General features: G+C 47.1%; 1 protein-coding gene across 1 annotated transcript in view; it reads right to left on the reverse strand.

The window, feature by feature from the left end:
• The window catches only part of ssbp2b (single stranded DNA binding protein 2b), a gene marked incomplete at its 5' end in the record, with an annotated part of 41,337 nt that extends 23,396 nt beyond the window's left edge, over positions 1-17,941 (reverse strand). Inside the window, 3 exon segments of the mRNA XM_031577894.2 lie at positions 16,096-16,180; positions 16,538-16,599; positions 17,834-17,941. Coding sequence (XP_031433754.2) covers positions 16,096-16,180; positions 16,538-16,599; positions 17,834-17,941 — 255 coding nt within the window.
• Between the last annotated feature and the right edge of the window lie 6,344 nt (positions 17,942-24,285).

Raw genomic sequence — 24,285 nt, forward strand, 5'->3', positions numbered from 1 at the left:
TTGATCAGAGCCATCACCTCATATCCACACATCACTGCTGTCTCTAGCCCTCCGCAGCTACAGCCTCTAGAATGAGTGAGAGCTAAAATGAGAGCTGCTGCAGATTTACAATTTGGTGTCTGATCCACTGACATTCTCATTTGACGGATATGTCCAATTTCAAAGCAGTGGTATGTCCAATATCAAAGCAGTTTTTTTCTCTCTCTCTCTCTCTCTCTCTCTCTCTCTCTCTCTCTCTCTCTCTCACACACACTCACTCACACACACACACACACACACACACACACACACACACACACACACACACACACACACACACACACAACACACACACACACACACACACACACAAAACAGCTGCCTATAGAGAGCACAGTCCAAGTGCTAGGGTATCTAATAGTGAAAATATGGAAGTGTGTATGAGGATTGTGTACGTCCATAAATCTGATACCCTGAATAAAATCTGAGATAAAAGAAGTGGCAGACTGTTAACTTTTCTGAATCTGAACTCCGACTGTTCTTACAAGGGCTTTTGCACTAACTAGACAACCCCCTGGGTGTTTAGGCAGTTTTCTGAGATTTGATGTCTGCGGGTCAGATCAGGCCATGCAAGCTTTCAGTTGTGTGTGTGTGTGTGTGTGTGTGTGTGTGTGTGTGTGTGTGTGTGTGTGTGTGCGGAGCATGGGCTCCAACATGCAATCCCTTCCCACAAGCCTCTTACCCCCCTGACCCCCAGCAGTGGGCCTCTGTCTGGCAGGAGGCGACTGGCCGGGAATCAGGGGGGGGTGGGGGTGGGGGAGGGAGGGGGTCCGATCAGACGCCCGCGGGGGGCTAATGGAAGACCAACTGCTTCTCCCTGGGACACAAATCTGTTGCGTCGATGGAAATGAGGGAGCCGTCCTGAGCCAGAGGCCCCACCGCCGGCTCCCCTTCATGTGGACAAACATTTGGAAGGGGGGAGCTCTCGTGGGGAAAGTGACAGCACAGCGCCACAGCACCCCCAGAGGCTATTCTCCGTCCTCCTGTTGGCGCCCACAAATGAAGGAGGGTTTGGACAGAAGGCTGCCTTTTTTTTTCACTCTGTCATGCGAGGCTGAATAAAGAAAGAATCGTGCCGACACTCAGCCAAAGAGACTGCATTGTGAAGATCCTCCCTGCTGCCACGGGGGTGTTGACACAGATTAACTCTAAAAGCGGCGTTCTGTGGTGTGCTTAGGAAATCAAGTGCAGGAGCGCCTCAAACACAAGTGGTAGACAAAGAAGATGATTTAGTCAGTTGTGTGCGGCTGGCTTGGACACACGGCTGCTGCTGTGTGCCACTTGAATTTCATCAGCCTTCCTTCAAACAGGCACACGTGGGAGAGGCCCCATGCTAAATATACCCTCTGCTCTACCGCAGGGGACACACAGGACTTGTTTTTGTTTATCACTACTGGGCTGGACAGGGAGGTCACACAGCACACAAAGTGCTCCATCCTGTCAATGACTGCCGAGAGTCAGGCCTGTGGAAGCAGGACTAGCCAGCACATCTGCTAAGCAATTCCGAATCAGGGACGTCAGTGGCACAGAACCTACAAACTCAAGTCAGCGGTGGCCTTTAGACTGAGGCACCTCTAAAGTCCCACCCCACCACTCCGACATTAAGCCATACTTCCGACCAGAGGCGAGAGGTTTGTTTAGAAATAAATAAACAAGCCAATAGCGAATGCTAGAAGAGGAAACAGAAGCTTAGGAATGAGGGCTCTTCCGTTAATTGCCTCTGATGGTGTCATCAGACACATTAATGCCTCTCCGGCTGATTTATTAAGAATCAGCCTTAATCTTCACGATTACTCACTGACTTCCACACAGCACACTTCCGACAAGTTTTCAATCTCTGCCCTCCTTGATGCAACATACCATCATCATGCTCTCTTGGTCAAACTGACCAGGGGCTAGACAGGGCCATCACACAACAGTAATGTATCAGTTGAGTTCAGACGGAGCTTCAGACACTAAATCTCAAACTCCTACCAACAGCATCAGGTCTCCATTTCCAAAGCCCACATGAAAAAAAAAAAAGAAGAAGAGCACAGGGGGGTTGCCTTGGAAACGGCTCCCAGTGCACTGCACCTCCCTGGAGGTCTGTCGGCGCTCCACTGACAAGGACTCACAGTGCTCTTGCCTGCCGCCGACACTCCGCACCGCACCGCACCACACCACACCAACTCCTCCTGCTCCTCCACCGGTGACTGGTGCTTACGGAGGATTCTCATCCTCTACAGCTGGACCTTCATGCCAACACTGACAGCATGTCATAGCTCACGCAGGTGTGTGTGTGTGTGTGTGTGTGTGTGTGTGTGTATGTGTGTGTGTGTGTGTGTATGTGTGTGTATGTGTGACAGAGAGAAAGAGAGAGATTTTGCATGTTTGCGCTTGTTTTTGTGTGTGTGTGAGTATGTGTATGGTGGCACGTGTGGTGTCTAGATTTGTGTCTATTCCTTTCCTAGAGCCTACCACACATGGAGAAACCACAGGTATGCCATGTACTGATACTGTGTTTACTATCACTGTCATCTATATCAGGTACAACAATGTGTGCAAGTAGGCTAATTGTGAGTGTGTGTGTGTGTGTGTGTGTGTGTGTGTGTGTGTGTGTGTGTGTGTGTGTGTGTGTGTGTGTGTGACAGCAGGACTCCCTTGTTTCTACCCTCATCAGAACTCCTCCCCACCTGAGGTCTGGAGAGAGAAGCCATGAAGCGCCTGTGTGTGTGTGTTTGACATCTTGCCTCAATTTTGCGGGCTAGCAGGGGAACACCCCCTCCTCCCTCCACACAGCCACGTGTGGCTCTCACATAAAGATGCACACACTAACGCGCACACACACCACACACACACACACACACACACACACACACACACACACACACACACTCGTTTACTTTTATTGTGTTGTCAACAACACACATGGCTGAGGATGAAGTCATGAAGTCTTCGGTATTTAGTTCAAGGATAGGTGATACTTGGCAGAGGTGACCACTGCCCTCTGAGCTCACGTTAAGAGAGAGGAAGCAAGACTGATAGAAAGATGGAAAGAGGGGAAAGAAAGGGAAAGAGCAGAGGAGAGAAGAGAAAAACAGAAACGGAGAGAGGGTAAGAAAGAGGAGTGGGGGACAGAGAGTGAGCAGAACGGAGGAATAGAGAGCGTGAGGTGTGCCAGGGTAGGGTAGGGCTGAGTTGGATCCAGTCATCTGATGAAGCGATAAAACTCCAGAGGAGAGGGGTGCAGCGCCCGCTCCCCAGCGCCAAAGCTGACACAGCCCTGCCACGCACACGCTGCCAGCCAGCCAGCCAGCCAGCCCGCCTGCCACCCACCACCCTCCAGTCAACACACACACACAGATACACATACTCATACTTACACACACACAAACATGCACACACACACACACAGATACACATACTCATACTTACACACACACACAAACATGCACACACACACACACAGATACACATACTCATACCTACACACACACAAACATGCACACACACACACACAGATACACATACTCATACCTACACACACACAAACATGCACACACACACACACACAGATACACATACTCATACCTACACACACACAAACATGCACACAAACACACACACACAGATACACAGACAGAGAGATACACGTACTCATACTCATACTTACACACACACGAGCATGCACACACAAACACAGATACACATACTCATACTTACACACACACGAACATGCACACACACGCACAGATACACATACTCATACTTACACACACACTCACTCTCTCTCCCACATACATGCACCCACAAACATGTACACACACACACACACACACACACACACACACACACACACAGGGCCAGCAGGGTTTCTCAGCACGGCTATCAACTCCCAGAGGAAAACTGATCTGAGACAGTATGTGTGTTGTTGTTTTTTTTCCTTGCACATGTAATACATCTTGGATATCTACACGCCTTGGCATTGTGTGCTGTGTGGGGGGACACACGTCATGACGATCATATTACCAGTAGCATGTTATGCAGGGCCAGAAGTGTGTGTGTGTGTGTGTGTGTGTGTGTGTGTGTGTGTGTGTGTGTGTGTGTGTTTCAGCTGAAAATCACTCTGGACCCCACCCTGGCCACGTGCATCCTTCCTGTTGTCAGGCCCACACACATGAAGAAGGCTGTAAGGAGAAGAGCAGACCCAGACCCGTGCACTCACACACACACACACACACACACACACACACACACACACACACACACACACACACACACTAACTCCATCTTTCTAGGTGAGGGCTACAGCTCACTTTCACAGTTAACTGGCCTGCTGATGTCCATCCAAGTTTCCCCCAGTCTGACCCAACTGACCCCAGGGAGGAGCAGTAACTCTGGGGAAGTTATCGGTTCTTCCCTCACAGGTGTACAGAGGTTTTAGCGTACGGCCGACAGTTAAAAAAAAAGAAGAAAAAAAAAAACAGAAAGAGGAGACAACTTATTTCCTCCACAGAAGGTGCTGAAATGGAATATCGACTGAAGTGGATAGCAATGCTCTCTGTGATAGAATGACAGATTACTCAGATCCCAGATTAGGCAGAAATGAGGGCAGCGAGACATGGAACTGTTTCTACTGAGTTGTGTGCAGATCACAGGGAGCCTCTCATTTCCCAACACCGCAATTGCTTTCTTCTTAATAGCTTTTACATTTATCAAGTGTACCAGAGTGCATATTCCCACAAGTTAATTTGGGGATAATTGTTGTGCTCCTTAGTCCATTTTACATTGTTGTTGCTTGATTAATAACCTTGTGATTTTCTTGTAGTGCCTTTTGGCCACTAATTGATCCAGAACAACCTTTTCTGTCGGAGTGAAAGGGACCTGAGCGCCACAGCGCTCCGAGGGGCCCTGGGAATGAAGCCGTATCATCCAGACACAACAGTCTGACTTCCAGACAGCGCAGTCAGGACGGGGAGTCGGGAGCCGGTGCGGTCGGCGGCGGCTCTGCCAGAGCACCGGGGTCTCGCCGGGGGAGAGGCCCTCATCAATCAGAACCGAGTTCACAGCCTCCGAGAGCCGCCATCATCACACGCACCTCACGCGCCTCTCCCCCGAGGCCCTGTTGATCCTAGACATATCCGACAGACTTCACAATAACTCCCCCCAACACCAGAGGCTACTGCTGCTACTGCTGCCACTGCTGCTGCCGCTGGGGCTGCTGCTTCAGCAGAGGTGACATTTAGTCAAGCTCCAGCGCTGAAATAAACCACACACACACACACCACACACACACACACACACACACACACACACACACACACACACACACACACACACCACACACACACACACACACACACACACACACACACACATTCACACACACACACACACACACACACACACACACACACACACACACACACACACACACACACACATTCACACAGACACACAAACACAGACACACAACCCTCCCAAATAGATTTGGGTTGAAGGAAACACCTGCGTGCCAACCGATGCACACACAGAAGCACAATCCTGTTAGCATTTATATCTGAATATGAATTGGCCCCGCCACTGACACATGCACAGCACCCTCGACGTGGCAACACACACCCAGGCACATTGACACGCAGGGCCATACAGACACACACCCAAGCACATTGGCACTCAGGGCCAGATCTTGCTCTCCACAGGAGAGTTGCATCAGGTGTGTGAATGGCATGGTCAGCACATTCCCTGGATGAACAGAAGGGTTGGGTGGGTTAGGAACATGCTGAGCCGAGCACTTCAGCTTGAGAGACAGGACACGGCCGCTCTCCCCACACACACACACACACACACACACACACACACACACACACACATCCTGTCCTGGAACACACAGCTAGGACACATGACATACACAGACACACACACACACACACACACCTCCAGTTGCCTATTCCTCTTTCTCTGCCTCCATGTTCTCCGCCCTTAGACACCAGTTGCAGTGCAGCTCTCTGCATTCAAACATGTTGGACTCTGACCCCACTCACTACGTGCGGAGGAGGGATTCAGTTTCCCCACACAAGCTTGGGTTACACCTCCCAGTAGCTTCGGGTGCACTCTACACCTGCACTGAAATGACACTGTGGGAGAACAGCCTGCCTTATTCATGACTACATTTGGGAGAGACCAGGGCAGTCCCTCCCCAGGACCGATGCCATACTCCCAGCAGTGAAACGGGACCCCCTCTGCTGTTCCGCCCCGACGCCCCTGCACTCTTGACATGGGCGAGTGTGGGGCGGCAAAATGCAGTGCAATGCCTTGATGCTGCCCGCCGGTGGCTGCTCACAGCTGTGACTTTCTTCGAAACGTTGTTATGATCATTAATATTATAATCATTGCGCTCATCAATGAAAAATCTGTTCGGTGTCAAATCCCGCTCTGATTAATATGCAGATTCGCACTAATTGGAAGCCTAATTAATTCAGCGGGGCCTCCTGGAGGTGTTTGGGTCTGAGGCACAAAAGATGTTCGGCTGTCTGATAAGCACGAGTCCCGCCCTCAGACGACATGTATGAAGGGAGAGGGCTGTGGAGACGACGCCTCTGTGCAAAGGAAAGGACATGCAAAAACCACAACAATTATTCATCGCAAGCAAATGAAATGCAAACAATGGGCATTTTAAAAAGGTGTCGTATTGACGTACGGATCGTTGCGCCTCTAGTCTGCTACTGGCAAACATACTTACATGTTACACCTTTTATGGTAATGCTGTCTGGCTCGGAACTGAATCCAATTGGGTGCCATATTGTGAGTAATTAATGATGCGAATAGAGCCTTGATGAACCAATGGTGTGATTCAATGCAAATTTATTTAAATGTTAGCATATGCAAATGAGAGACAAAAAACCCCAGTCTATCGCCCTCTCTCATCTCGCTGCTTCGTTTAAGCACCTGCTGGGAGGTGTATTCAAAAAGGATTCCTCCACCTCAGATGTGGGGATTTTTTCCTCTTTTTTCATTTTAACATTCTTTCTTTTTAACCCCCCCCCCTCACCCTGGTTCTCCCTCCCTTCTCTTTTCTGTGAGAGCTCTCCACAAGCATCCCACCACATTAAAAATGAATCTTCCTTACTGCTGTGAAGGAGAACCAGAGGAGGGGGAAAAGGAGAGAAAGAAAAAGAATGAGAGAGAGAAGGAAGAGAAGGAAGAGAAGGGGAAAAAAGAGACAGACCACCTGCATCTTGGGCGCTGTGTCCCTTTCCTGCATTATGGAGGAGCTCGTCAAACAGCGAGTGGCCGCCTACCTCCTCATCCTCAGCTCCCTGACTCACAGCTCATTCATCATTTACACGGCCTCTTCTCCAGCCCCCTGTTCCACTGCAGTAACCCTTCACTGGCCTCTTCTCCAGCCCCCTGTTCCACTGCAGTAACCCTTCACTGGCCTCTTCTCCAGCCCCCTGTTCCACTGCAGTAACCCTTCACTGGCCTCTTCTCCAGCCCCCTGTTCCACTGCAGTAACCCTTCACTGGCCTCTTCTCCAGCCCCCTGTTCCACTGCAGTAACCCTTCACTGGCCTCTTCTCCAGCCCCCTGTTCCACTGCAGTAACCCTTCACTGGCCTCTTCTCCAGCCCCCTGTTCCACCGCAGTAACCCTTCACTGGCCTCTTCTCCAGCCCCCTGTTCCACTGCAGTAACCCTTCACTGGCCTCTTCTCCAGCCCCCTGTTCCACCGCAGTAACCCTTCACTGGTCTCTTCTCCAGCCCCCTGTTCCACTGCAGTAACCCTTCACTGGCCTCTTCTCCAGCCCCCTGTTCCACTGCAGTAACCCTTCACTGGCCTCTTCTCCAGCCCCCTGTTCCACCGCAGTAACCCTTCACTGGCCTCTTCTCCAGCCCCCTGTTCCACTGCAGTAACCCTTCACTGGCCTCTTCTCCAGCCCTGTTCCACCGCAGTAACCCTTCACTGGCCTCTTCTCCAGCCCCCTGTTCCACTGCAGTAACCCTTCACTGGCCTCTTCTCCAGCCCTGTTCCACCGCAGTAACCCTTCACTGGCCTCTTCTCCAGCCCTGTTCCACCGCAGTAACCCTTCACTGGTCTCTTCTCCAGCCCTGTTCCACCGCAGTAACCCTTCACTGGTCTCTTCTCCAGCCCTCTGTTCCACCGCAGTAACCTTCACTGGCTGCAACTCTCCAGAACTCGCCACAACAACCCCCACCCCACACACACATATCCTTTTCAGGGGTGTATTAAGAGGTACAATCTGTAGCCCTAATCATACAACATGCTACACTTAACACCTGCAGTGTTTAAAGTCCTCGACTGCGACGAAGCTCTTGACCAGCTCTTCTGCATGACTTCGACTCATTTAATGAAGGGCATACTCAACCCTAGGGGAACAGGAGTGAAAGGCAGAAGAAGGGTTATCTAAGTACACTCCATCTGCTCACCTCTTCAAACGGTAATAACTCCACAGTAGCTCCATTTAACCTGGGCCCAGTATTACCTTGACTTCTATCGACTATGGAATTAAGTATACTAATACTAAGTGGCGTATTGTCAGGACTCTGGACCTGCATGCAAACTGATTTTCCACAAACCAGAAAAATTCAGCGTTTTTGAAAATCATATTTTGAGTGTAGCCCGTTGCTAAAAAAAGGAAATGTGTCCAAAACGTGCTGCTCAGAACACCACACATTTCTTTTCACCTCCCCCCCCCCCCCCCCCTAATCCATTTAAAAAACCGAGAACATGAACCGGACAGGAAGCTTGAAGCAATTCAATCTCCAATTCCCCAGCTTATTATGAGCAAGTGCCTGAGTGCTGGCTAGCAATGAGCTCACTGCTTAGAGATAGACTGCAAGACTGAGCCATGCGCCTCAGCCAAACCCATGCAGAGATAGAGGAAGTGAAGAGAAGGAGAGGGGGGAGGGAAGAAAAAGAGAGAGAGAGAGAAAGAGAAAGAGAGAGAACAAGAGAGCTGGACAGAGATGGAGAGGAAGAAAGACAGAGGGGAAGGGATAGAGAAGAATCTGTCTCTGCTGGTGTCCCGCACAGGCTAGACCAAGGAACAGAGCCAGAGCCGGCAAAAAAAAAAATGCTTATCACACGCCGCTCGCCTGTCCTCTCCACAAAGCCCAACACAAAGAAGAGCAGCAGTGAATACTGTCCCGACTGATCACCCGCACAGACTTTAATCCAGGGAGAACACACCAGATCAGGAGCCCCCACTCTCCAAAGGACACCCAGCACAGAGGCTCAGAACAGCCTTCTGATCCAGACACCAGAGCACTTACGGCTAGGAGCTTCTTCCCCAGCTCTCGCTCTCTCTCTCTCTGTCTCTCTCTCTCTCCTCACAGCCCTCTCTCTCTCTCTCTCTCTCTCTCTCTCTGTCTCTCTCTCTCTCCTCACAGCCCTCTCTCTCTCTCTCTCTCTCTGTCTCTCTCCTCACAGCCCTCTCTTTCTCTCTCTCTCTCTCTCTCTCTCTCTCTCTCTCTCCTCACATCCCTCTCTCATTCGGCTGTTCCACTTTGTGGTGAACCAGTCAGAATGTGGACAGAATGTGGACAGAATGTGCAGACTGTTGGGATGGTGCTGAGGCCTCGCGGCGGTCCGTCGTACATTTTGGGCCGGCCCCGCCAATGCCCTGCTGCTGGATCCCCCCACACTCATTTATATGGCATGCCTGAAGTGCATGCTGGACAGGAGGTATGTCATAGTAAGTGGAATGATAATCTGGAGATAGCCTAGCAGCTACTGCAGAGCGCTTGTTGAATTTTGAGTGGAGTTTCTGCTGCACACACACACACACACACACACACACACACACACACACACACACACACACACACACTCACTCACTAGGCTGTCAGTATGGCACAGGCTGACAGACTCAGAAACAGGACCCACATCAAAGATGTACGTGTCAAACTCTCTTTTTCAAGCACTTACAACCCTGACTGACATGGTCCAACAAATCTTTTTCTTCAACGTCACTTTGTGATAGGCTTTCTCTTTCTTTTATTGACATAGCAAAGCAATGGAACATTTGAGAATCTACGTACTCTTTTTTGATCTTTATTCTTTGAAGCTGTTAGCGCCATAGATGCACACAGATGCTGTAGGACCCTCAAAAGGAGCAGGGCGGCCCCTGACACCTCATTAGCACAATTCAGTGCATGTATGTCTATGCATACTATTATGTCAAACATGCCTGTGGCTTATGTGTGTATGTGCAGTCATGTGATATATATGTATATGCAGTCATGTGATATATATGTGAATGCATGTCAATGTGTCCAAATGGCCAGTGCTGAGTTGCACAGAAATGACAGTCTCACTTAATGGGTGCAGACAGGAAACAAGTTCTTGTGGGACAGTGAGCAGATCAAATTAGACCCACATTTCTGTCAGATGATGATCAATCATTCTGGAATTCTACACCAATAAAAGTGGTGTGGAAAGGGGGACGTCAAATAAACGGCGGCTTTTCGAACATCTCAAACTAACACCCTTACTCAGTGTAATGGGCACTAACACGCCAGCACGTCTCAGTGTCATTTCCATTAATGCTGTGCTCAACTGGCAGAAAGTCATTACATTGGATACAAGTCAATGCAGGACAAGGGATGAGTGACAGAGCAGTCAGGCTTTGAGTTCTGGAATCAGCTGCCAGGTCTGGTTCCTCTTCTGATTCAGCACAGAGGAGACTGTCTCTTACACTACAAATACATATTTATCAGAATTATTGCACCACCTGCTACTCCCATTTGTCTGTAGGGTAGTATAGGTTTAATAGGTTAGTATGGTGTATTATATGTTATATGTATTATATGTTATATGTATATATGTTAGTATTATATGTATAGGTTGTTATATGTTTTAGCATATTGTATTGTATATTTATCTTGTATATTTAGTAAGGTTATTATATGTTATTACATGTAAATTATGTTCAGAGTACTTGTACAGAGTGTATGTCATGTTATGTTATGTTATATTATGTTTGTTATGTTATGCTATGGTAGGTTGTTGTGCGGTGCCTTGTCCTAAGAATTTCAGTGCCCAGTCTGACCCAGTGTCATTCTGTGCATCTGACAATAAAAGACTTGTAACTTGCTGCCAGGTCTGGTTCCTGTTCTGATTCGGCACAGAGGAGAGGCATTGAGTTCTGGAATCAGATGCCAGGTCTGGTTCCTCTTCTGATTCGGCACAGAGGAGAAGCAGCCGAGTGTTGTGATCCGCTCCTCTGACCCTCGACAAGAGACACTGACCGTTTGACCTTGTCTGAGAAGCACCCTCCAGACAGCAAACTCTCACTCTCTCTCTCTCTCTCTCTCTCTCTCTCTCTCACTCTCTCTCTCTCTGTCCTTTCACTCTCTCTAGTCTGTGAGTATCTTTGTGCGGCTGTCTGTATGACTGTGTACATATGAACAAGTGTTTGCCTGAATGTGTTTGTTCTGATGTGTATACATGTTGTGTATGTTTGTGTGTGTGTGTGTGTGTGTGTGTTTTTAAGTGTGCATATGTTTGCATCCGTGTGTGTCTGTGTATGTGTGTGTGTGTGTGTGTACATGTGTGTGTGTGTGTGTGTGTACGTGTGTGTGTGTGTGTGTGTGTGTGTGTGTGTGTGTGTGTGTGTGTGTGGTGAACTCTCCCTTAGGGAGGATGAGGAGAGGGAGAAACAGCAGAGAGCACTTAGCAAACACTGACAGTACAAATAGGCCTGGTCAATATGGACAAAAAATCATATCCTGGTATTTTTAGGCTGAATATCGATATACAATATATATCGTTATTTTCTATGAAGTGGGCTAATTAAAAAAAATAAAATGCAGACTGGGTTTCCCCTTCTTGTTTGAAAATATACCAAAAATATAAATTGGTTTCTAAATATACTGAAAATCTATATAGCCTATATTAAATAAAAATCTCAGAGAATGTTCCTTCAGCTGTTGTCAACAACAATAACAGAATGTACAATTACTGGTTTTAACCTTATAGACACCAGTACAAATTTAGAACACTGCTGTTTCCTGGGAATTTTGAGAAAGCAAATAAAATCTCTTGACAGTTCCACAAAGTGATATAGCATACTCTGAAAAAGCTTTGTAATCATAACCCTGTGTGATTATAATCTGCCATCAAACACGTTTACCTTTATTCACCTAACCACAGACTAAATCTGCCGTAGGCAAAGCACTGCAAACGCCAGATTGCTTTCGTTTTGTCTGCAGATATTACTGTAGGCTACCACTAAGCTGTATTGCCTACAACAACCACCACTGAAAGTGCCTTGAACGAAACCAGAAATCTATTTCACAATCATATCTTCATAGGTAGGGTCCTCTGTCTTTTTGAGAAGAACAGTTGTATTTTACCATTCAGTTAATGTTATTGTTTGTGCCATCTGACACAGAAAATACAGGTTCAATTTCCAATAGCAACAGGGTGCACATCATCAGAGTCCCTTCTTGACCTGGAAAACTGTGGCCACTTCCATGCAGATAGCTTGGTGATAGTTGACACTTGATACTAAGACACGGCTGCATTCTGAGCTGTTTTGCGGTGAGAAATACACAGAGGAAAACTGTATCAAAAGATACAAATTGTAGGCGAATGGTTCACAGACGTGGCTGGATTCATTATACTGTTAGGTGGCTGGCTTAGCATGCACTGTTTAACTCCAATCGGAACCTCCACTTTCTCATATTGGTGACTGGCAGAGGTAACACCAGTACTATGTTTATCAAAATAGTTATATAGATACATATATTCAGTGTCTACTCACTTTACTGACAAGGGTCAGAAATAGTCTTTAGGTGTATAAATATAACTCAATTCCATTTACAACTCTTACATTTAGTCGGTGGCTGTTATAGTGAAATACAGAACTGATGTCGCTGGCCACTATGAGAGAGAGTGGGAGCATGGTTGCACTGAATGTGAGAAAGAGGAGAAAGGAGCAAATACTTGCACGGCTTTATGGAAGAAACGAGTTATGTAACGCAACATTAAACTATATCGGTAGAAATGGTATTGTCTCATCCTATACTGTATTTTCAAACAACATACTGTATATCGGTATACCTGCATATGTTGTTATACCGCAAAGTAACCCAACCCAAAGTAAAAACGGACACACACACACACAAAAACTGCTGCAATTACAATTCCACACCAAAAAGCGAATTGGGGGACAAACAATTACCTCCAGTGAATAGGACACATTCTTTCAAATGTCTGTGAATGCGATGCAAAATTAGAACAAAAGAAAAGAAAAGATTACGATTGTAATGACGATCGTAAACAGGATCTGCATAATTATTGACTGGCTCGTATCAGTTCATTTGTATGTCAACATGCCAAATAGTTAAGCCCAGGCAATTTGGAGTGATTTACAAAACGAACAATTCTCATGCCCAAATATAGTCGTATAATAAATGCCTTTTTTATTTTCTGCTGTTCATTCTACTTGCAATTAGCCGTACACAGAGGATGATCTCTTGGATGGAGACAGTGCAATTTGTGAATCTAAAGCAGACTGTAATTACTCTTGGTTTGCTCGCACTCCAGAAGCACTCAGAGGAAAAGCAGATAATTGGCATTAGAAGGAACAAATGAACTGGGGGCCAAACCACATGGCCTCCGAGTACAGATACACACTCCGCAAAAAACTTCTCTCTCACTTTCCTTGAGTTATGAGTGGAGCATGTTGTGCTAATTGGAGAGAATTTGGTAAAGAGTGGCTGTAGTCATACACTGACATGCCCAGATTCATCATATCAGGCCAAAAAGGCCTGCGTGAAAACCTTAGAAATTACCATGCTTTGATTAACTTAAATCTGTACAGCCTTCCAATGGAGTGCTTTTTTAACAACATTAATGAATATGTTTATATCAGAGTGGCATTAATTGCTCTTGTTTTGCAATCATTGGCACATATCAAGTGCAGGTCTACGGGGTAAGGCTACATTGCCGGAGAGGAGGCAGATGGTAACTAGCTTTGGTCGTGAGCAAGAGGAAGAAACTAGATGAGCAGCAGTGGCAAAGTAATGGCAATGGATGAACTGGCATAATGTTGAGAAGAGATAGATCAGTTAGAGAGAATTATGGGCTATGGATGCTAACTGCAGTAAATTCATGGTTGGAGCCACTTATGATGTCCCAACCTCAGTCAGTGGGTGGCTAAAGGCGGAAGCTGCATGTTGTGCATGGGTGTTGGCTCATTTTGTCTGGTTGTAAAACTAGCTTCACCAAGGGTCGCTATACGTGGAGACGGTGGTCAAGATGACCAAGGGTCGTGCAGAAGGGAGACACGTGCAGACCAGAATTGAGTAGAAGCACAATCAACGCATTTTAAAAAACTCAAACAGAATACTGTATGAAATAAATAAATAAATATACATATTTTTAATTGCCTCGATGGGCCACACGCAACTAACTCAAACAGGCTATATCCACAGATCCTGCACACAGCGCTCTACTTCCTTCAGTCCCCCAACAGCTCTACTAAGGTAAGACTTAACCCCTCCTCTGAGACAGTACCCACTCATTACAAAATCAATCAACTCATCAAAAGAGGGAAAACCCCTAACAACATCATAAACAGACACAACTCAGGCAATCCAATTATCTAGGGCTTGTATTACAAATGGAATAGCCCACTTCCAACAGCAGGAACCCTCTACATAAGCCCCTAGTGGTATAGATAGATGGTCAATTTTGATCGTTTTATTGGAAATATGTAGTTCACAGGAAAGAATCTGTGTTCAAAGTTTAAAAGATGCTATTAAACAATGGTATTTTAATACACTTCATTTGTGTTGATTCTACAATAATTCAATGATTTTACATTTAAATATCCATTATTACAAGTTTCAGTTTCTGTCTGGGGCACCACTGTTGAGCCTTCTGGGCAATGTCATGGGCCTAATTCAATGACACACTGACGAAGGTGCCCACTTGGCAACCCCAGTGAAATGCTCACGTAGGCATCCTTGGTGTTAAGTATTGCTAAGTATCGGTATGATGATTGTAGTGCACCTTGTAATAATACTTAGGCTAGGGTGTTTGGTTTGAGTACTTGCATGTGACAGTGAGACGTTTGGCCGCTGTGGGAAGTCCCCAACCAGTAGCATTAGGAATTTAAAATCTTTTCCTGTGTATAACTAAAAAAATAACAACAACAAAAACCCCTATGTGTCAACCACAACAGCAGCCACATTCGGAGATAGGAGTGCCATGGATGATACATGTTAGCCTCTTTATATCGACCTCCAGACCTCTGCGAGTCCGCTTCTGAATGCACGGGGACCTGGGGCCAGGTCATTTCACTCCTGGGGCCCAAGGGAGGAGGTAAATGAATCCCACTTCCTCCCTGAGACATACGGTCCACAGCCATTGCATCACACCTCGTCCCTCATCCTGTCTGGCTGACACATGTTCTCTTTGGTTGACCTGACCTTACGCTTGTTCAAAGCAACACTTCGCTACAAGTGCCCCGCAGAGAGTGAGAAAGAGAGAGAGAGAGAGAGAGAGAGAGAGAGAGAGAGAGAGAGAGAGAGAGAGACAGAGATACAGACAGACAGACAGAGATAGATAGAGAGAGAGAGAGACAGAGAGACAGACAGGAATCTAATTTGCATAGAGCTCCATAGAGCTTTGTTATTAGAGACAAAGCTGAACCACTCAGCAACACCTGGTCCATGCAAAGCATCAGCTAAACTTGTGACCAGCACCACAGAGAAAAACCCAAGCAGCAAGAGGAAAGCTCACACAGTCATAAAGTCACGCTTGACTGCTTTATATCTGTTTACTGACTCTAGCAACATCCTCTCTCAGTGACCAATTCAACAGAGACTCCAAGTATGCCCTCACTCCTGTCACTTTGGAACTGGCAGATGCCATCTATTCAGATCCCATCTATTCAGATGCCATCTATTCAGATGCCCACTATTCAGATGCCCATCTATTCAGATGCCCATCTATTCGCACACTGATGAGGAGTGAGGCCGTGGGCGATGGCAGCCAGCAGGTTTCAGTCTGTTAACAGATATGCCTTAAGTTTCCAGTGTACTCACGTAGTCATGGAAAGCCTTGGCTTCGCTGGAGTGCTCACATGTCTCTCTTCTCTCAGGTGCCGCACAATACAGATCCCAGAACACACTGCCAAGCGCAAGCAACACAAGCAACATTACTATCAGCCATGCTACTACTCAAGTTCTGTACAAATTAAATAAAAGGCTTTTTTATAACATTAGTATACAGTGTAGAGCCGCTATATATCCCTCAAGCTAAGCACAGGTGAGTGAATTGAATACATAAACAAGTTTTCATGACAGGCAGCTGTACTGATCGTATTCTCATTTGAGATTTTAAGTTGATTTCAGTCTGATGAGGGCCATTCTGTTTGAATCACCCAGATCTCCCTATTTTCTTCATTGACAAGCTGGTGAAACTACCTGTGAAAGTTTCATTAAGAGATAACTGAAACTGGAAAAAAAAAAAAAAACACGTACTCACCACCACCATGAGTGTAAGAATCCAGGGGGCTCCCCTAACGTGATGTTCTTCTCCCATCTTATCTGGGGAAGGGGGGAGAGAGAGCAGAGAATGAGGCCACAGGCCACACAGAGGCATGCTGAAGGACAGAGGCCCCGAGGGGAGAGAGCTGGGGACTGAGGAGCCTTGTGTGGTCAGAGGGGGCCACTACCGACAGGTCTGAGTTTTACTGTAGAGAGACCACTGGCTAATGGCCCTTGTCAAAATGCATGGAGAATGTCTGCAGATGTGCTATTTTTACATTTAATGATGCTAGACTGCTGACTGAAGGCAGTTGCAGGCACAGTGAGAAATGTGATGAATGCATCTTTATATTCGTTTCCTTCTGACTCATAGACTTGATCTTGTGGGAGGTCTAATCCTCTGAGTGGCACTCGGTGAAACCTGAAAGAGGTTGAAAGTCCTTCAAAACCCTGTGACGAGGCAAAATCCCTTTTTAACTGCCATAACCAATCTGGTGAGGCTCGGCCCAGCGCTGTGAATGTCATGCATAATCTGTACAATACATACAGTATTTAAAGACTAAACCCTACCGAGATCATCTCTGACCCCCATCAGCTCGTTTATGAAACCACACGACTGCCTAAGGACTAGGGACTAAGAGGCTTCAACCTTCGTTATGCCTTAAAGAGTTGGAATGAATTGTACATGGTTTGATGACTCATATATGCAGGATAGGAGATTACACAGTCATGGTGAGTGAAGGCACAAGAAATACCAGAGTTGTCCATTTTCATGGAGAGGCGCTCAAACATATACATCACATATGCGCTATACTGTGACGGCATTGTTTTTTTTTGGAAGGGCGCCACATTATGCTAATGCTGACAAGCACACCACAGCCGCAGAAAAGCTTTACGATCATTATGCTGTTGATGTCACTCTGCACTCACTTTGCCAAGGACAATTCCTTCCAGTGCAATGCATTAGACCGGAGCACACAGCCTTACGGAAAAATATAGAAAGTAATAGTGACATTTACATATATACAATGAGGTCTGAAGCCGATAATCCTCGCCGTGCCAATAGCTGATTGTCTTTGCTACTGCAAGAGTTTTGCCAGTTTATGGGCATGCAACACCTCGCATCCAATCCCATTAAGTGGACACCAAACAACTAATGTGTTCTGCTTGCTCAGCATATCGCCTGCATGTAATTAAATTAGCCGCGAGGCCCCAGGAGAGCCGCAAGGCTCTGAGGCTGCCTGGATGCCACTTCAATAAGCAGCCCTCATATAACCCACCCCCCATGGCTTACCTCTGACAGGAACGTCTGTGCCGACTTCTGAGCTCCTACGTGTAGCAAATACTCATACACGTACAGCGCTAACCTGCAGAGAGAGAGAGAGAGAGAGAGAGAGAGAGAGAGAGAGAGAGATAGAGAGAGTGGGTGAGGGAATGAGAGACAGAGTGGGGGAGGGAGGAGTAAGGGATGAAGACACAAAGTATCAGTATCTGAAACCTCTGATCAGTTGTCGATAAGCAGACATTACTAACTTCTACCTCAGACTGTCATTACATTCATTTGAGAGCCCTCATTGACATCTCAACTGAGAAAACAGTGTTTCTTTTTAATGTGATTACATCAAACTCAAAGGTACATTCATCTACTGCAAAGGTCTGTTCACATCTCTCTGTAGCTCTGAGCGAGTCACGGCTCGGATGGCACTCCTCTGATTCAGACGCTAACCAGTACAAAAGCCGTAGCTGGAAAAGGTCAAGCTTGAGATTGCAGTCCCACTGAAGCAGTCTGAGGAAGTCTGGCAGTAGGCGCATAAGTGTGCCAGATGTGAGTGATGTATTGGATGACGTGAGTCTGGGGGGAAATAACTTTTTACTGTCAGCGGAGTGTTGAACACATCACTTTGTCTCAGTGGCACACTAAATGACAGGGGGGGGGGGGGGAGAAGCTGGAGAACATTACCAGGTGGGGGCTATTGATCAGCTGTGCTTTACAATTGTGGAGAAGGTAGAGTTCACGTCAGGACACTGCATCAAGACAGCACTCCAGCTCGAGTCCGAACACTGAGACAGTTCTGTGCCATTACACATCACTCTCCGAGTGCCTTATCTTTTAGAAATGTTATAATGCTCACATATATCTTTTCTCTCTACAAAAACACACCCAGACACAAAAGTACATATTAATTATTTAGACACAAAACCACGGACAACGAGCCCATTAACCAGTTGTTTATTTACCTCTGATCCACCGGTATCTTTTAATGTCTCTATAGACTCGGCCACCTTTGATGTAGTGAGGTGAGAGGGTCAAACAGAGAATCGATAAAGCATGGGAAAACAAGAGCCAGATGCTTTGATCAGCTCCTGCAAACAGCATGAACGAGTCCCTGACCTGTGCTCAGGAGGATCAGAGAAGTGATCCTGCTGCATGCTGAATTATGGAAGAGTCCATCAAGCCACGAGTTGACCTCAGTGTTATAATGCAGATGATCCATTAGCCGAACACCACCACCGTGCACCAAAGCCAGCAGTAACATGAGAACAGCTTATGCCTCCAGGGCAGTAGACTTTCAATCCCTGCCAGTGCCCAACCTGCGCAGATCCATGTTGACACATGCTGGTTAAATCACTCCCATGTCTGGTCACTAGGTCTCCATAAATATGGGAGAAACAGGAAACTTCTGGATGGGGTCACATCAAGTGTCTTCTTTCTAGTCCTTGCATCAGCTCTGCATGACAGAAGCAGACATTTACAGGAGTGGTGCACAGTGGCTGGCTCCCTGACTCTCCCTGACTCATCTTGTACAGTGGCTGGCACCCTGACTGCTGCTGCACAGTGGCTGGCTCCCTGACTCTCCCTGACTCCGCTGCACAGTGGCTGGCTCCCTGACTCCTGGTGCACGGTGGCTGGTTCCCTGACTCCTGCTGCACAGTGGCTGGCTCCCTGACTCTCCCTGACTCCTGCTGTTAGTGATGGCAGAGTTCCCATCGAGGCCTCTGAGCCCCAGCGCCGGGAGCAAACGCTGCTGTTACGTCATCGGCAGTCCCATGCAAGAGCTGTTTCATAAGTGACTTTCACACGTGGCTCTCAAAGAAAATGGATGAGCTCTCAAAACACGGATCAGATGCTCTGGATGCTGAACCAACAATTTACCTGCCAAAGCCTCACTTTTTTTTTTAAGCCTTGAAATACTGTTTAAGTTCAAAGATGAAGTTAACAAACGGGTTGAAAATCCCATTCTACACGTCCAGTTACACCACAGCCTGCCCACTCAGTGACAGTAACCTACGGAGACATTTCAGCCTCTCTCCAGGTATGAGAATAGATGAAGTGAGAGAACAAAAGGCATCCGGAGAAAGGGAGAGCAGACAATAGTAGTGGAACAAAAGGATTGTGAGCTTGGCTATGTGGCAAGGATAATAACTGGGGATACTGACGCAAATAGTGACTGAGATGAAAGGATTTGGGTGGGAGGAAGCGAGAGGGAGAGAGGAGGAGGGAGGAGGGAAGGTGGTGGACGGGGGGGGGGGGGGGGCGGGGGAGGTAACAATTAATACTCCAGAGGTCTGTAAACTTTAGGTATCGCCATGGTGATGGGTATGACAGGGGGGAGTGGCGCGGCAGCGAGCCGCCCCCCCCCCCCCCCCCCCCCCCCCCCCCCCCCTTGCCCCCCGCTGGGACGCTGCTCCACATAACCAGAATGGAAACGCTGGAGAGGAAAGATCCAGAGCGCAGCGAGGGTCCTCACTTCCCCCGCTTCAGTCCCCGCTCTACAGAGCCACACAACATTTTTGGCTCACAGTATCTGGAGGGGATGATGAAACAATATGCCCATCACAGATTTATGTCCAACTCTCATCAAAATCTACATCATACATGACATATTCACATAGTACAGAAAAAGAAATCCAAGAGTGATAGATTTAGTTGTTGTTGAGAATGACTTAAGAATGTTTGGAGTACAGTACTATTCCAAAAACAGGGATGACTATTTCAGCTTCAACGTCCACAGAGGGGCTTGGGCACCAGGGTGCCATCATCACCACGGCGATCTCTGAATGAAACTACACCGTGCAAATGGTGTGGCAACTCAAAGGAGAGTATATGGTTTGGCTTAGTTTCCCAAAAAAATCAAACAACACAGGAAGTATGGGGAGGGTGAGGGTTTCATAACAGATCTGAAAGGATCAAACAAGTATGTGGGTGAGGGCACAGGGAGAAGAAGACAGAGAAGAAGTGACCCGAACGTGTCTGCGGGTAGCTTCAATGCCAACAGCCGTTCTGATCTCACTCTGACACCCATGTTCATTCAGCAGGGATCTGAAATATGCTAGGAAACATGTTCCAATGTGCCTCTATAGACAAATTCACAGCGGCATCCAGTTAAAACAAGAGTTTCAGGTTTTTTGTCAAAACAGAGCCTTGCTTTCATCTTTTTTCTTCCTTCTTCAACCGTCCACCTTAAAACTCCAGACTCCTTTTGCAGACTGCCCGGACGTCAGTAAACATTCCCCCCACCCCCACCGCCATCCCACACACACACACACACACACACACACACACACACCCTGTCGGCCTTTTGGAGGACAACGGGGAGGTCTGTTCAAACCTAGCCGAGCAAAACAGATTGTCTGGTGTGATGGGCAGGTTCTGGCTGTCAAGATTTGTCGTGTTCAGAGACAATAGAACTGTGTCCCAGAGGGGAGGAGTAAGGAAATCCAACTACTGTCTGTTGCTCGGTGGTAGTTGGCAATGTTCAGTCAAATATTAAACAAGGTAATCACACCAACACTTCACCAGATGTGATTGAGTGCAGGGGGGAGAGTCATTTTGGGGAATGGGGGTTTGGTGGCGGCGGTTGTTTTTGGCTGACTCACACCTGTGTCAGGGGAGGAGTGTGAGAGAGAGAGAGAGAGAGAGAGAGAGAGAGAGAGTAAGAAACAGTGAGTGAGAGTGAAAGTAAGAGTGAAAGCATAAGAGAAATAGAGAGAGAGACATAGAAAGAGGAACAGAAAGAGAGAGTAAGAGTGAGAGAGGTCAGGCCACATTTTGTGATCGCAGGCACAGCATCCTCTCTCCAATCTGCTTCCCCCCTCCCTGCAGATCCCCACTCCAGCCCCGGCTCCTATTATCTCCGGCAGCAGCCACACTTGGGCAAGCAGCAGCTCTGTCAGCCTGGGGGAGCAGAAGCTGAATGGGCTGGACTGGAATACGCAGGAGCAGGCTGAGCTGGGCTGGGCTGTGTGCTGGCCTGGACTTCTCTGGACTGAACTGGACCAGTGATTGTGATGCTGGACTGCATAGGTGGACTAAAAGACTTAACCTCCTCGGTGAAACAAATAGACTAGACTCCTGGATTACTGGTCTAGATCACTCAATTGGACTACTGGACTACATCCAATTGGACCTGAGTTTACCACTTTATTGGATTGGACATGAAGCCTGGGCTTCGCTATATCGGAATGAGCTATTGGACGGAGCTAAGCTGATCTCGCCCGGGTTGAACTGTCAGCTGATGTTGACAAGAGCAATGGTGAAATATCTGTTATCTGTCAGTCCTTTTGGCCCACTCCCGCCTTCTGTCCCCCCGCCCCCCCCCTTTCCATCTTTTCCTCCCACCACCCTCTGAGAGCTGGGTGGCAGCAGGCGGGCACATTGTTTTGGCATCAGCGCTGCCATAAAAGAAAACACAGCGACATAAAAAAAAAGGAGAGATAAATGGCTTTCGGACTGCGCTAACCTCAGGACTGGCACTAAGCTGTGGTGCCTCCCACATCACAGAGAGTGGCACAGAGAGTGGCACAGAGAGTGGCACAGAGTGACACGGCCCTTTGAAGCTGAAGTGGCACAGAACAAGTGCTCAGTGTAACAGCCTGATAGCACTAATAGCAGGGACAATGATGTGACAAATTGCTGAGCCTCCTTTATGAAGATGCATCAGTAAGTGAAAGCCTCAGGTAATGACTTGGCTCCATAAACAGCCTATAACACAATAATTAACCTGACATTAATTCTGTCCCATTTTGAATCTCTGACATGCTGAACGCTGAAACATTGACAAGTGGTACAATGCGGTTTCAGTAGATCTGATCTAGCAGATCATACAAACTTACAAGCCAAATGTTGACATAAGGTTTGTCCTTTTCACTTTTAAATATTATGTCAACACGGCTGAGGAGAGTAAGCCCTAAAGTAAATCAACGTTGTCTTGGGAACCGAGTCTTACTCAAAATAGTGATCACTCAACGAGGCTGCGCCAAATCAATGTGGACTACTAACCTCTGATTACCCATGCCACTAACAGTGCAGCAGGGGGAGAAAGACAAGGCACATCAACAGATGCTGGCATTAGGTGACACAGGTCAAATAGCCACGCTGACGTCTGTGTTCCTGATGTTTGCCTTTGATTTGCTGTATGCTCTCTGACTCAGCCAGATGGCCACTCAAAACGAGTTATAATTAGACAACAGTAACGATTTAACCAAAACAAAACCGTATGCCTACAGCTCAAACAATGCAGATGTAAAAATGGGATAGGGCATAAGCTAATGTCTCTTGGCAAGAGACATGCCCCTTTTGATCTTATTTGAGCATTACTTAGTGTTTTCCTCTCAACAGTAGAGAACAATACATGTAGCTAAAGAGGTAAAGGGCTATCACTTCAAAAGCTACCATGGTTTCCTCAATTAGACTTGTGTTGCATAAAGGAGAGTCATAACAACTATTTTTCTGGTGGGGATAACAGGAAATGCCACCAGCTTCTCGGATGGAGAGGAAGAGGAGAACCAGGAGTCCATGACTTCCTGTTAAAAGAAACTATGGAAAACACAGTTCAGCTTTGAAGACAGAGGTCTTTGGTTCATAATGATCACCAACTAAAGAAATAACCGAGGTTTTTATACATTCTTCATTTGAAGCCTGTTGTTAACTTAGTGAAATATCTTATCCTGAGTCTTTATTTTATGATGTACAGAGGATTACCAAATCGATTAATCAACACAATTAATGTCCAACACACAGCCTGGCCAAATGTGGGAAAAAAATGCCTGAGTTCATGTGAAGCATGTCATGTAATGTGCCACTGGACTCAAGATGGTGTTAAATACAAGGTGAGTTCTGCAGCCCCAAATGGCCAGGGGTTCATTCAGCCTAATCAAGAGGGATTCATTGCAGAAAGAACACTTGCAAACATGGAGTGACAGGGAGGATCAGGCCGCAGTTCTACAGCACTGCCTAAGCTTCTCTCCGTCACGCATGCTTAACCTTGCGCTGCTGTGTGGACGATGCCACTTGCATATTAATGTGGGCAGATATTACAGAACTCGACTATCCCCCTTCTCAGCATGAACAAGACAGTGAGGAGAGGAGGGAGAGAGGGGAGAGAGAACAGTAGAAGGAAAGAGACAGGGGGAGAGCAGAGAGAGAGGGGAGAGAGAACAGTAGAAGGAAAGAGACAGAGAGAGAGGAGGATAGAGAGGGGAGAGAGAACAGTAGAAGGAAAGAGACAGAGAGAGAGTGGTATAGAGAGAGGAGGACAGAAAAAAGGAGTGATGGGACGATAGAGAGAGGGAGAGGTTGGAGTATGTTATAGAGAGACAAGGATGGAGAGAGTAGGGAGGACAGACAGAACGGGGGAAATGCAGGGATGACAAGAGAAAGTGAGAGAAACTGGCGTGAAGAGAACGAGAGAATGGAAGGCAGCATTCACATTATAATAGAAACACAATCTTCCAAGTTCTTTTGCA

The sequence above is a fragment of the Clupea harengus genome, chromosome 12 (assembly GCF_900700415.2).
Source record: "Clupea harengus chromosome 12, Ch_v2.0.2, whole genome shotgun sequence".
In the NCBI taxonomy this organism is placed as follows: Eukaryota; Metazoa; Chordata; class Actinopteri; order Clupeiformes; family Clupeidae; genus Clupea; species Clupea harengus.